The 15,040-nt window shown below is 44.3% G+C and overlaps 2 protein-coding genes across 2 annotated transcripts in view; both read right to left on the bottom strand.

Moving 5' to 3' along the window:
* The window catches only part of bcr (BCR activator of RhoGEF and GTPase), a 101,401-nt gene extending 90,822 nt beyond the window's left edge, over nucleotides 1-10,579 (bottom strand). Inside the window, exon 1 of the mRNA XM_037753830.1 lies at nucleotides 8,935-10,579. Within this exon, the coding sequence (XP_037609758.1) occupies nucleotides 8,935-10,579 (1,645 nt within the window). The remainder of the gene's footprint in view (nucleotides 1-8,934) is intronic.
* Nucleotides 10,580-13,705: 3,126 nt separating this feature from the next.
* Nucleotides 13,706-15,040, bottom strand: part of atp2a2b (ATPase sarcoplasmic/endoplasmic reticulum Ca2+ transporting 2b) — a 32,709-nt gene continuing 31,374 nt past the window's right edge. The window contains exon 24 of the mRNA XM_037753831.1: nucleotides 13,706-14,776. The gene's annotated coding sequence lies outside the window, so the exon portion shown is untranslated. The remainder of the gene's footprint in view (nucleotides 14,777-15,040) is intronic.

Genomic DNA, 15,040 nt, shown 5'->3' with positions numbered 1-15,040 from the left:
TGCCCTCTAATCCAGAAAAGAAAAGGCAGCAGTTGGCTTTCAATTGTACACGTGTATGTGTGTGTGTGTGTGTGTGTGTGTGTGAAAAGTTTGCAATGTGTACTCCTTGCATAATTATGTTCTATACACTTTAAGTACCTTTTGATGCATTTCTGCGGTATGCTATTTTTCACACTCAAAGACACAAAGACCTCTGACCTCAAGATATGTGACTCGAAAATGGGTTCTCTGGGTACCCACGAGTCTCCCCTTTACAGACATGCTCACTTTATGATAATCACATGCAGTTTGGGGCAAGCCATAGTCAAGTCAGCACACTGACACACTTACAGCTGTTGTTGCCTGTTGGGCTGCAGTTTGCCATGTTATGATTTGAGCATATTTTTTTATGCTAAATGCAGTACCTGTGAGGGTTTCTGGACAATATTTGTCATAGTTTTGTGTTGTTAATTGATTTCTAATAATAATATATAAATACATTTGCATAAAGTTAGCATATTTGCCTCCTCCCATGTTGATAAGAGTATTAAATACTTGACAAATCTCCCTTTAAGGTTCATTTTGAAGAGATAAAAAAAAATTGTAATTAATCGCAATTAAATATTTTAATCAACTGACAGCTCTAGTTAATAGCTCTGTTTCTCGGTGTAATAAAGTCTTCATTTGTTTTGGTTTTTCAGGTGAGGCCTTGAGCTAGAAACGTGGAGATAGTAAACATTTGCAAATTTTTTGCTGAAACAAATTCGGTTTTACTCTTTCTTTGAATTTCTTAGTCTTATAACTTTTTTTTTTTGAATATTATGTGATGTCACTGCAGCGTACATATTCAAATAGCACATGTCGTGCTGAGAAAAATGATAGCAATTACTTGCTTGTGTCTTACAGTTCTGAATTTATACACGTTTATATATTAAGAGAGTCAAGGCCCCGGTAATGGGAAGAAAAATGTCTCAGTCCCCAGAGGGTTAAACCCACACCCACATATTGTAACAGAGGATACATGACTTGAGTCATTTTCTCAGACATGACAGAGCTCCTCCAGAGCCACTGATGACATTATACAACTGTTTTCACAGGCCGCCGTGTTGTACCTCCCTGTGACGAGCAAATTGACCTTGACATGCAAAATAGGTGTTATGCTCCTTTAATGTCTATAAACTCAAGCACCGGTATATCTGGACAAACTCTCTCCAAGGGCCTTTCGGGTCATTGTGATATTAATCTTCATGGACGCCACATTGCCTTGTGGTCTCAACCAGAGACCATAAAGCAGGACTTTCTTTCTTTCCAACCCCCCCCCCCCCCAACCTTACCCAGTCCCTTAGAGAGCTGCCTGTGATTAACGGCCCGTGCAGCTAAAGCTAGGATATATACGTAGAAAACCAGCAAGCACTCACACACTACAAAAGGCCTGTGGTGAGTGGTTAGTGGTGGACGCTAACTAGCACAGTTTCCCTGCACTGTGGCCAAGCTCGGTGACTACTATGACAACGTGGGCCCATGTAACACAGAGCCAAGATGGCCGATGTTCAAAAAAAGGGGCACGCAGATAGACACATGGGGAGAAAAGAGTCACCAGAATTTATGGAAGGGATTTTCCACGTTTCTTTTTTTTTTTTTTACAAGAGCTGTCGGTCACCAGAGGAAAGATTGTGGCTGGATGCTTGGCATAGGAAGTACACAAGGAGAAGAAATAAACAGAAGCAGGGAAGAGTAATTACCCTTTGGCGGGCTGTGAGCTCTGTTTATGTGCCTTTTTGTATTTGCAATGTCTGTCTTGCAGAGTCCAAGTTATGATCATCCAATGTGCTTCCTTTCACCCCGATGGGCCTCAAACTAATGGACGCACAAATACCTTAAAACCGTTTTTTTCCACACACATCAGACACATAAGAGGTCTGCGTTTCAGTGTAGGGCTGAAACTGTGCGGCTCCAGCCCCACAAACCAAGCCAAGGCAGTTTGACTCTCACTGGGTAGCTGCTGGAGCTGCTCCACCCTCCGGCCCGCTGCCAACCAAGCAACGCCAAGCTACTGCAGAAACACAGGATGCAACACAACCAGACATGGAATACTGCTTCTGTTTTTTATTTGATCACTTAAAGCTGTAATTTATATTGTTGATGTTGTTATATTGAAGGGTCTTGAAGCTATTTAACGCTACACATTGTGGAAGGAATATTACAGACAAAGCCAAATAACTCAAATCTTGAATGAGGCTTTTTTTTTTTTCCTCAGAAAGGAAGTTTTCTTCCTCCATAACTGATCCGAGCAAAGGGGGAACAAAGGGGCCGTTCTGTGCCGGCATACTTGGTCCGAGCAGGTTGCACCACCAGCCCACTGAAAGGCTGAGCTGAGCACCCAGCTGGCAAGAACGGCAGATCCGCTTTCCCCCTCCTCCCTCCATCTCCACCTCCACCTCTTCTTCTTCTTCTCCTCCCATGCTTCTCTCTTCTCTCCCCCTCCACCAGTCAGGGCCCTGACTGTGAGCCTGCAGCTCCTGTGTGCCAAGGCCGGCTGAGGTAACTGAGGCTTTCACTGCCAAGCTCACTCAACGGCACAGACTGAACAAGCCTTTTTAAGAGCTACAGTCAGTCCCCGTCCCCCCACCACCACCACCTCACTCAGTGTGAAAAGGGGGTCACTGTGCCACGCCGGACTACTGTAAAGCATGTGGGCTTGGCCGGAGGTACCACAGACAAAATCTCTCTCTGTGTGTCTCGTGAGCCGCTTCTACTACCCATCATTCCTTTTCACCCCCTGCACACACACACATGCTAAATCACATGGTGCAACAACTGCACACACACACAAGGGCTCAGAGAGGAAGGAACGTGCACAGCCTCAGCTACAGACCGTCATCTCCACTGACCAGCTTGTTGTTGCTAAAACAGCCAGTTAAACACAAGCAAGCAACACGCTCAACCCTAATCTTGATTATTCTATAAGATAAGTCGACCTGTCCTCGACCAAAGAAATTCTTATTCTACTAACACTCATACGATTGATTAGTTGACTTAATCGACAGATCTGTGAAGTTATTCCGCAAAGAATCACACAAAAAGCACCACTTTAACCAGAGAAACCAGAGGAATAATTCATTCAGCGTGAAAAAAGCATAAAAAAACAACTAATCGACTAAAGAAATCTTGGTCGACTTGGACCAAAAACGACCGATTAGTCAACTAATCAACTAAAAGGGGGCAGCCCTAGAGGTAAGCATGATGCATCATGATGTTAAGTAACAAATAGATTAAGCAAAATACCCAGAAACACAAACAGAGTGACACTGATGACATCATCAGATTTTATCTGCAAATGTGCCTCAGAGACACCGAGCCCTCCTCTTATCTCGGTCCTTTCCAACACGTGCTATAATAAATACGAGGACACACGCACGCACACATCAACATACTAGTAAAGTTCGATTTGATGATTTGCAGGTCAAAAAAAGATAAAAGTTCAAACAGGGCTGAATATGTTTGAATATGTTAAAAAAGGCATTTTAGACTTTTAAGTCCCATGTAAGCGTTGTATCAGCTGCTCCTTGCAGTTCCTTTGTAAATGTGTTACTTTGTCTTATTGATATATGCATATAAGGAATCTGTTTCACAGTTAAGGCCATTACACACCGGGGCCGTGACGAATAAACGACACGGAAATGCAAACTACTCTGTGAAATACTGTGATATTTCCTATTGTGAAAGGTAAGAGCGGAAGTAGTGGATCTGGTCTGCGCTGCCTTTGTCAAGGTTGAAAGAAGTAATCAAGTTTAGACTACGAGCCTCCGTGTTGTTGTTTCATAAATATAGGCGCAACTCAACTCGTTCCGCGCAACGGGATTGGTCGATGCCTTAATTTGCGGTGCGAAAGCTCCGAAAATTGACCTTGTTCCAAAAAAAAAATAAATGTTGCTTTTTCACCGCTTCATATTCGCTTTCTGTGTGACAGTATTAATGACAAAAACGACAAAAAAATAAAATCGAAAAAATATATTGACGTGCAAATGAATTGCATGAAAAAAAGGCAACATGGCGACAGTGATCCGCAGCTCACAAATAATGGTGCTAACAGCGCTAACATCGCAAACAATGGCGAAAGTGCTGACAGAGATGAAACTGTGCCGACGCCGCTGCCGCCGGCGTTATCGGCTGTAACCGCCATATGAGAGTAGTGCGGAGCGGCGGCAGAGAGCTAGCCCGGCTATGTCAACAAAGCAAGGAGGAGCTCGGATTACAACACACACACACAGAGGGAGAGCGACTTCATTCTCTGCTCAGGTAGACATTACTCTTCTATATCTTTACATAGTAAATAGTTGTTTGATGCTATATAAATACTCTAAATTGAATTTAGCCCCTTTAAATACACTGCGGAATCTCTTTTCTCCAGCTATTCAAAAGGGTCAGTTCAGCCCAAATGACGACTAAAAATGACTAAAATCAATAACTAGTGTTATCTATCTATCCATCCATCCAGACAGTTTTGGGGGTTGAGTTGATAAATAACTCTGAGACCACAGAGGTTGAAGTAAAGAGAGCGAGAGGTTGCGCCTGTCTAAAAATACAGCCGCTGACAGGACCCAGCTGAGCTGAGGGAGGTGGAAGGTTGTGGACAATAAAACCATTGAAGCTTTCCCAGGTCTGTCCTGCTTTGGCATCCCCGCCCTCAGAGACACAAACCCACAGGTATTCCCTGGTTTACAGGCACATTTCCCTTCAAATGAATCAATGGAAATAGCGTATGGAGGAAAATGACATTCTTGGGTACCACCCATTTCATTACAGAAGGTAGTGAAAGCTCCCTTTCTTCAATGAGCTGACCTCAAACTAAAAACTTTCAGCGGGTAATACGTGTGGGGTTTGATCTTAATTCACCTTTCCACAAATCTGACATTCCTTCCACTTTTTAACGAAGTCCTGTGAGCTGTTGGTTTCAATTTGCATGTTTTTCATTTAATGAGAACTTTCTCCACTTTCGCAGTAAGAGATAAGTTGGGTCACAGCGATGTTACGTCAAGCGCTCGTGTTTGTTCGGCTCAATTCAAAAATGAAAAGCTGGCAGTCGTGCCTTCCGAACATGTTTTGCTATTTCTTTCTAGCGTTAACTCGCCAACCGTCTCTGCTTTCCCGCTGAATGACACTCGAGTGAGATGTCTCAATTTTAATCTTTCACTCATTTTGTCATTTTGTCGTCTGCCGCAGCCACAAAGACTCGCTCGTCTCTGTGCTCAGCATGGAAAACTTTTCATCCTGGAAATCCTCCCCAACATTAAATAAACAAAACACACCATGAGGCAATTACTACTGTTGTTGGCATGCAGAGAAGAGAAGAGGACTAATCACTGTGGATCAGAACAGCTCTGGCACACACACACACACGCAGAGAGAGACGGCGGCATCTCCACAACTCAACCTCTGGCAGGAGGCATCCTTCCTGTACGACGTACGTACGCTGCACACCTCTCGCTGAAGGCGAAGAAGCAGCCTTGGAGGTATAAGAGTAAACATCGAGCGTGTGCGCGTCTTTGTGTGTGTGAGCCTGTGTGTGTTTCTGTTACGCAACGGGAGAGCTCTTCCCATCTGTGCCTCTCCGCAGCCCCCGCATCCCTGACCAATGAAGCGAGAAACGACAGCTCTGCCTTGCACTCTTGCCTCCCTCAAGTCTTCCTCACAACACCGTCCCACTCTTCATTATTATCATCATCAGCCGCCCACCGAAAACACACTTTCCCTTACTATCCTATCTCTCTGTTCTGGCTGGCTGAAACTGCACACCACCAGGGCCCCAAAAAATGATGCAATATTCATCGTTATCATCACCTTTCGCTGTCGACATCACGCCCGTCTGCCCCCACGGCTTAAACCCCCAGCTAGAAAACAAAACCACTCCGCAGGGTGTCCAACCAACATTACTTCTTATGCTCAAATTCCAGATTATCCCACTAAATGCATCGCCGTCTGCAACCCATCCTCCATCCTCCAATCTCCGTCCCGGCTCTTCCGGCTCGCCTAACACCCCACAGGGCTCACTGTTGTGGAAAAGATGTTAAAACAAAGCGAGCAGACAGTGGCAGCGATAATCCTAAACATAGCAGCTGGGGAATTAGCTAGCCATTTGCTGTGGGGACTCCTATCTCCTAACCGTGCACAATTTTAATTGCTGTACGAATGTTAGCTTTGTACTTAATTGTCGATGATGGCGCCTGCCTATTACTTGTCATCGGGGAGGCTGATGGTAATTAAAATGGGAAGATGACTTTCACTTTCACTGCAAAATATGTCTGAGGTGGTTTTATCTGTAGTTTTGATGATCGCATCCTGTGTGGAAAAAAACATTTTAGTTGACTCCACCGGGGCTCACTGTGTCAGTGTGGTTCTATTCAAAGAAATGAATTATAGATGCACAGAGACCTGTTCTCTGTTCAGGAGATTATTTGGGTAATGAACGGCATCAGGTTTCAGACAGTAATGCTATATCCAGAATGATGACTTTAGTACTGAATCACATATTACAAAACATACATGATATTTAGCCTTCACATCACTTAAATTAGGTACAGTAGGCCTCTCTTGTCCTATAAACTTCATTATTATTACATATTATAACATGCAAATGACGCATTATCTTATCAAATATGTGCTACTTTGCAATACTAATTTGGATAAAACCAGACTCAAAATTCTTGTTTCATTTTGTTGACGTATTAGAGTCAAAAACAGAAAATACTGTAACAGCCATAAAAAAACAAAAAAACAAAACATTTTCACTATGTTTTTAGGAATTAAATGTTCTATAAATCAGGCTATGAATGATGTATGAACAAACCTCTCTGTAAAAACCTTCAGAATATAGGTAGGAATGATACTGGAAGGTTTGGTGTATGTAAGTGCTACTGAAGTGGAGATTTCTGGCTCAGAGTCTGAGAAAAACCTCATTTTGAGAAAACGGCCTTTAGAGGTATGTATTGTAAAATTCCATATGTATTTTGCAAGACACTACAGGTGAATAGTGCAAGAAATGTTAAAGCTCAAGTATGGTAGAATTGGAGCATATATGATTTTAAAAAAGTTATTTTTATAAAACGGTCACTATATCCTGACAGTAGTGCATGAGACAGGTAATCTGAAAAAAATTATGCACCTCTGTGTCCTCTGTGTCCTCCGCTCCTCCTAACGGCATCTGCAAGATTTCACAGACCGGAGGAAAACAACCAATCAGAGCCTGCCGTCTCTGAGCAGATGTCAATCACTCGCGAACTCCGATCAGACTAGGTCAAACTAGGCAGTGAAAACAGAGCCATGAGGAGGTGCAGAAGTCTAGTTATCTCTCAGAGCACTTGAATTACAATATGCTGAAAGATTATTATGGATTTTTTTCCCCAATGATGCCAAAACACACTCTGCCTACTGCAGCTTTAACTAGTAAATATCACCATGAAACTTCCCCAAAGTTGATTACTTACATTAAGTTTTCTGAAATTGAATCTGTAAATATGCAAAATGAGGCATTATCTAATGCTAACTTTTGTTGAATTTAGGAGAAATCTGCAGATGCAAATAGACAAGAGTGTAGTAAAATGAACACCTAAATGTGTATTTTTGGATGTTTCCTTTCCACTAGTCTGAAAGAAGACGTGTTATGGAAGCAAAAATAGTCCCTAATCTCAAAAATTGACCAGTGCATGAAAAACGATTCTTCCTCGTGTCCAGCCATCTTCTATGTCACGTCTTTCCAGTTATGAAAAACGAGGATTTTGCCTGTAGTGTCTCGCCTAAAAAGCAGCAACTGCCCCTTCTGCCCCCACACTTTCCCTCTCTCTTTATCTTTCAGTGCTCTCATTCCCCACATTATGTTTCTGTTTCTCTCTCTCTTTTGCTATCTACCTCACTAACTCTTCCCCCATCTGAACTATCCTGGCACTGGAGCAGGCGTGTGATGCCTGCACGCTGGTCCAGCAGGGCGCTAGTCCCAACTCTGTTACAGTATACTGGGCGCTAAAACACTACTCACTTCAACAGCAGAAAGCCCGAGAGAGAGCGAGAGAGAGACAACAAGCAAAATGTGCCCAACTGCAGCCAACCGCACCTCGGTAAACAACACGCACATGACTAAAAGAAATTATGTCAAACATTTGAACTACCCGAGCAGTGTTTGGTTTCCCTTCTTGTGAGCTGGCACAGAACTCTGCAATGGAAACTTTACTGAGGAATTGCAGTAAAGCTAAGTCCACCGTCGTTGGGCCTGACTGCCCAGTTAGCTCCAGGGCTGCACATCTATCTGCCGTTCTATTACAGGTGCCGTGGCTCAAAGGCTGCAATTAAGTGGTTAGGGATACTGCACGTAATTGTTCGGAGGGTGGATTTCTTTTGTCCTGCTCTGTGCTAAACACTGGTGAAGAGTTTCAGCTTGAGGTTCAGGGGGAATTGTCTTCTACTCTGACACATTTCAAGCAGAAAGAAAGAGACAGACAGGAAAGCAGACAGACACCTGTGATTGGAATTCCATACTCTGAGCCGCAGGAGTCGTCTGAGAGAGAGGCTAGACCGGCGGTTTCAACCTAGACTGACCGCATTTATTGTTCACCCACCCCGACTGACATTCCAGGAATAAGCAGAGGTGGATCTTTCATCTGTCTCCCACGCAAGTCCGTCCAAAGAACACACAGTCCTGCGTGTGCACACACACTCATAATCGCGCAGATACTATCAATTACGTCAACATTTGGCTGCTTAGTGGTTTTTAAGAGAAAAGACATGAAGAAGAGGATAAAAATGTAAAAGAATAGATGCCAAGACATGACTAAATAACACCCGTTCGTTTTTCCTTCCTCCACACAAAACCAGACATCATTGAGGGGGTCTGAAATGTTCTTTGACATCCAGCCCACTTGCTTTCCACCACAACAAAGATTAGAAACAGCAGCCACCACTCACCTAGGTGGTCTCCATGGAAACTGTTGTCGTGGGATGTTCTACCGTGGGGCAAGAGGTCATGATGTGCGCCAGGTGGCCAGATTTGACCGGTCTTGCGAACGCTCACAATAGTGGCTTCAGACATGACCACGTGGCCTCCCGGCTGCCGGTGGTGACGCTTCTGGGACTGTGGCGTCGGAGGGCTGCTGCTGTCGAAGGAGTGCTGGGAGTTCTGGGAGTTTTGGGACGGCGAGCGGCTCTTCTCTCGGAAGGGCCGGCGGAAGGCCGTGGTGGGACTGGGCGAGACGTGGCTGGACTGGCCCGAGGAGAAGTCCTCTTCGCTGGACGTCAGGTTCTCGTTGGAGCTGCAGTCCGGCGTGTAGCCGCCGCCGCCTCCGCCGACATCCTCGAAGCTCCCTGGGGAGTAGGAACGGCGTGGCCAGGTCAGGAGGTGGTCATCACCTCCCCCAAGGTCTCTCATTGTGACTCCACTACTACTACCACTTCCACCACCGCCTCTTCCGTCTCCACCGCCACCTTCACCCATCATCACCCCGCCAACATAAACGCTGGAGTAAGCCTGGAACTCGGAGGGCTGCCAAGGAGGCGGTGGAGGTTTGCCCCCGTTGGCCCTCACTGAATGTCGCTGGTTGGGTTCACCGTCTTCATATTCTGCATCATAGCCGCAAGTGCTCTCAGTGGACCGGCCTCTGTACACCGGCCTGGCGCGGAGCTCCCCTGCCACTGTTGCCAGGTTACCTGGGAGGGAGTGAAGAGATCTCTTTCGCTCCATCTGCATGGCCTGGCTGCCCAGGGAGCTGATCTTGTCAGAGACGTCGCGGTCGTTGACCCTGATCAGACCCCTCTCGTGGTGGAATTCCATGTTCGAGTAGAACGGTGGCGGTGGCGGCAGCTGCTGCTGCTGCTTCTCCTGGCCCTTCGCTACATCCCCCGCCGAGTGAGAGTTGGCCCGTTTGATCCTCTCAAAGTTGGACCTGAGAGCCGCCACGCCAAGTCCCATCCCCAGCTTGTCCTTGGGGTCAACGGGCAGGTCCTTGTCTGGGGGCGGAACGTTGAGCCTGCGGGGGGAGACGGTGACGGAGATGCCGCTTCTCTGCTTGGACGGCGAGAGGCCATCGAGGTTGTCGCAAGACATCGACTCGGCCTGCTGGGGCACCTCGAAGGCCGACTCCAGGCCGTCCCCGTGGGAGGCCGACTTCCTTGCCGGCGGAGGCCTGGGTTTGGACCTTCCAGCTCCATCTCCAAGAGGCTGATAACGGATCCTCTCCGCACTACCACCACCAACACCATACCCTCCGCCAACCACTCCTACTCCAACTCCACCTGTCTCCTGCATGTGCGGCTGCTGGGACTGGCACTCGGCGCCCTGCGTGGCCGCGGCGGGGTCCATCCCCTCGTTCAGCGGGGTCTTCCTGAAGCCCCACCGCTGCTTGTCGTAGCTCTTCCTCTCCTTCGCCAGGAGGGTCTGCAGGTAGATCATGCGGAAGCGCTCCTTGTTCACCTCCTGCTCCAGGCGCCGGATGGACGCCTTGCACCTCTCCAGCTCCTGCTCAATGCCGCCGACGGATCGCAGCTCCATTTTGGGGGGGTCGGACTCGGGGAATTGCGCTTTCCACGCCTCAGTAAATCCCACCGGCTCCACCATATTGTGCCTAATTTATATGAGAATGACCGACCCTGGCTCTCACACACCACTGGGTGAATGAAGCCAAAGGGGCGCGCACCAGTTGGGTCCTTTTTTTTTTTAGTCCAGTTCTCGACAACAATGGCCAGTCAGAAGCAGTGTTTAAAACAGGCCTTTGGGTAAACCCGTTCACAAACACACACAGTCTAATTGCTGACACTTGTCGTGGGCTGAGCAGATGCAACAATACATCCCATTCTGAACAAGAGAAACCGGCTGGTCAGGCAGAGGAATAGCTGGGAATGTGTGAGGCATGAAAGGGAATAAAAAGCTGCAATTTTTCTCGTGCATTATTCCAGAAAAGGACACTTTGTTTTCTTTTCTTCTTTTTTTTTTTTTTTTTTTTTTTACTTTAAATCTCAGCCTCCACACAATATCAGCATCTGTCCTCACTGGGATCTGGCTCCACAGGGGGGGGAGGGAAAAAAACAGAAGAAAGTGTTTTAAAATCCTTCTTACTCACAGTCTGGGTCTACCATTCCTTGGTTGCCAGGTCCGTTCACTCTTCTTGCCCATTCCTATAGCAGTGTAATCCCAGGTGCTGCTGCTGCTGCTGCTCCGGACTGAGCGCCTTTGTACCAGCAGCAGCGCTCTCAAGGAGAGAAAGGAGAGAAAAAGCGCAAAACACAAGCAGGAGGACGACAAAACATCTGAGTTTCCTCAAGAGGACGAGATCAAGAGGGTGTTATCCGGTTTTAAAGGAATGATTGGTTTCGTTATCCCATTTTCTTCCATGGTATTGTGGTTCTTTTCTCCTGTTTTCCAGGTTTTATCCCAGGTTTCTTCGGCCGTGATGGTGCCGCTGTGTGCGCTCCCATCTCAGGCCAGCAGCACTGGAGAGGAGCTGCAGGAGGAGTGGGAGGGACCAGAGGAGTGACAGTGAGAGTCTGCTGGTTAAAGAGACAGAGCAGAGGGTTTTTCTGGGTATATATTGCATTGAACTGTTCAACATTTTAATATCTTAAAGAGTGTTTTTGCAATAGCAGCCTAGATTTTATTATTCTGGAAAATCCTGGCACATTTGACTCTTTTTTTCCTTATTTTTGTATGATTACTGCATGATTTTGGGGGTTTGTCTTATTGCACATTCAGGCAATTTACCACACATACAGATTTTAACATTGTTTATTTGTTTTGCACAATTTAAAACTATACAACATAACAAAAGAAATAAATGAATAATATACAGTGCAGGAAGAGGCAAAAAAAAAAAAAACCCAACTGGGCTTATCTGAAGCCTCCACCTATAGAGACAAGATTAATATAAAAAAATTAATATGACTACATAATAGTGATAGCAAACAATTAGGGACAAGATATATATATATAATAACAATAACAATACAGTAAATATATCAAAAAAGATAAGTGTGTGTGTGTGTGTGTGTGTGTGAGGAGGATGTCCTCACAAACATAAGTACTACAACCTCTCCCTATATTCCAATACTACATCTTTTATTAACAATTATTAATAAAAAGCATATTATTCATTCTGGGTATCTCTCAGAGCACTTGAATTACAATGTGCTGAAAGGTTATTATGAATTTTTTTTTGCCCAATGATGCCAAAAACACTCTACTGCCTACTGCAGGTTTAACTAGTAGATATCACCATGAAACTTCCCCAAAGTTGATTACTTACATTAAGTTTTCTGAAATTTAATGTGTAAATATGCAAAATGAGGCATTATCTAATGGTAACTTTTGTTGAATTTAGGAGAAATCTGCAGATGCAAATAGACAAGAGGGTAGTAAAATGAACACCAAAATATGTATTTTGGATGTTTCCTTTCCACTAGTCTGAAAGAAGACACATTATGGAAGCAAAATAGTCCCAAATCTCAAAATTGACCAGTGCATGAACAACTATGATTTTGCCTGTAGTGTCTCGCCTAAAAAGCACCAACTGCCCCTCTGCCCCCACACTTTCCCTCTCTCTTTAACTTTTATTATAATTTAACAATTAATTTAACAATTATTAATAAAAGCATATTATTCATTCTGGGTTCCTTTAAAAACTATAGTGACTGTACCTGACAAGCAGGTGTTACAGAACATGTTGTGAATGCTGTTGGGATCTTTAACGCAACGCTGCCACCCAGTGGAGTAATATCATATGTGTGATTTGTTTTACACACAGCTGCTGCTCTATGTTGACCTCGCTTTAACTTTAAGAGGACCTATTGTGCTTATTTTCAGGTGCATACTTGTATTTTGGGTTTGTATGAACATTTACATGCTTCAATGTTAAAAAAAACAATAACTTTATTTTTCTGAAACCGGCTGTGCTGCTGCACCTCTTTTCACCCTCTGTCTGAGCTCCTGCCCAAAAAAGCCCAGTCTGCTCTGATTGGTCAGCTGGTCCACTCTTGTTTGTGATTGGTCAAGCGAACCAAACTCTTCAGACTCCGCTCCAGCTCCGCTCTAACTAGTTTTGTTTTGAGGGCGTGCCCGAGGCCGGCTCCAGCCTTTTTGGCTCCAGCCCTAGGCAAAAATTCGGATTTGGAGCCCTCCGGCGTCCAGGATGTACACCATCACCACCCCATAGCCCTGTAAAACGCAACACGCATCAGACATCACAATGGTTTTAAGACAAAAAAAATTATTTTCATAAATAACTGTATTTATTATCATATAAATTAACAATTGGTCCCTCATATTGTGCCCTGCAGTGCAAAGAGTTGAACAAAGAGAAGAGTCCTCTCTGCCAGCTAGTCCTGAAGCTCTCTTCTTCTTCTCTCTCACTTATGCAAATGTATTACTTAGTGACATCACCACGTTACAGAAGAAAAGGGAGGACTTCAAGCAAGGCGTTTCAGGCAGTTGAGGAGCAGTGTTTCTGTGGGGGGCGAGTAACTCACTTTGGTGTGGACTTTGTAACTTTGCAGACCTTTTCCATGCACAAAATACTATATAACTAAAGGAAAGGGGAAAAGCATAATAGATCCTCTTTAAAGATCTCAGTGTAGAGCTCTGCTAAACTGTTAACCCAGTGGTATTGGAAGTTTTTAACCCTATAAATGACTGTAATTGTGTAAAACTGAAACAACAATTGGCCGATGCAAGAATGCAAAAGGACACAATTCAAATACTCTATTGTTTTATTTACCTGAAACCACAACCTCAGTAATGCATGTACAACCATTATTAGTCATCAATAATGATCGTCTTTTTACATATGGTTAATATTGTTCTTCGATCAGGTGTTGCTGAGGGGACCGCACGGAGCCCCCTCACATTAGATCACAGTTTTACAGCAGTTGATAAAGATACATGATGATAATAATAATAATAATAATAATAATAATAATAATGATAATAGGAATGCAGAGGCAATAAGAAAACACTGTTGTATTGCAGGATTACCAATGAATCAAAGTGGCGGTCCTCATTACGAAGGACTACGTCGTCAGAAAGTAAAATGGATCAGTGATCGGCCTACAGTAGTTGTCGAATGGGAAAAATGAAAAGATAAAAAAACTCAAGTAGAGCACAGTCAAGTTCAGCATGAGTCACGTCTCCATGTCTAGTATTGTGCAAATTACCCAAAACCGTTACAATAAAAACAGTGATTTACATATCTATGATATATCCATCTTAAAACCATCTTAATATTGTCATTTGAGTATTATACATTAGAATCTATAAATACAAATTGCAAAAGCCTACGTACAGCTGAAACGCATGCATGAATGTTTTGTACACTGATGTACAGCTAAGACCATTCAACCCAGTGTTTTTAAAGATTCTCTACGTGACAAGCTACCATGGAAGTTAGAAGTTCTTCATGCAAGAAGGAACGTTGCGGGTGTCGAAAACTTCCCTGCACACAAAGACTGGAATAGTGTCGTATTGATATAGCATCTGCACACAGAGGTATAAGTGTGTTAAGATGTGTGTGTGTGTGTTGTGGTACAAGGGGCATTGGTTAAGTGTGTTTCCAGCCCAACCACTTTTTTTTTTTTAAGTATACCTTTCTGTTATTTGGTCTTATTACTGTGAAAACATCCGTCCTTTTTTTTGTCTGTGCAAGAGCACACACACTGCTGGTCATCACGGTGTCTGAGGTGTGTGAAGTTAAAGAGTGCTGGACAATAGGGACGACTCCAGCCTCTGAGCCAACTCTTTAAAATTTGCGAAGCTTTTATGAGAGACAACCTAAAAAAGGGAGAGAAAAACTATGTTAGTCCAGAAAATTCCATGTTTACCAGTTTACAAGTTTCTGTTCATTTTCTCTACCACACTATTGAAAGGGTAGGTATCGCTTTTTTTGTGAATAAAGGCAAGAGTCAGAGCGGTGAAAAGAACAGCACACAGTGACATTCACAATAGTGGCATGTGGTCAACGCCTAATCCATTTTTTTTTTAGGGGAAGATTTACATTTTACAACTTCCTTTCAGTGACTTTGATGCCTACAAGAT

The sequence above is a fragment of the Sebastes umbrosus genome, chromosome 19, assembly GCF_015220745.1.
Source record: "Sebastes umbrosus isolate fSebUmb1 chromosome 19, fSebUmb1.pri, whole genome shotgun sequence".
Taxonomy (NCBI): Eukaryota; Metazoa; Chordata; class Actinopteri; order Perciformes; family Sebastidae; genus Sebastes; species Sebastes umbrosus.
The sequence above is the reverse complement of the archived record's forward strand: the minus strand, read 5'-3'. Positions and strand labels throughout refer to the sequence as shown.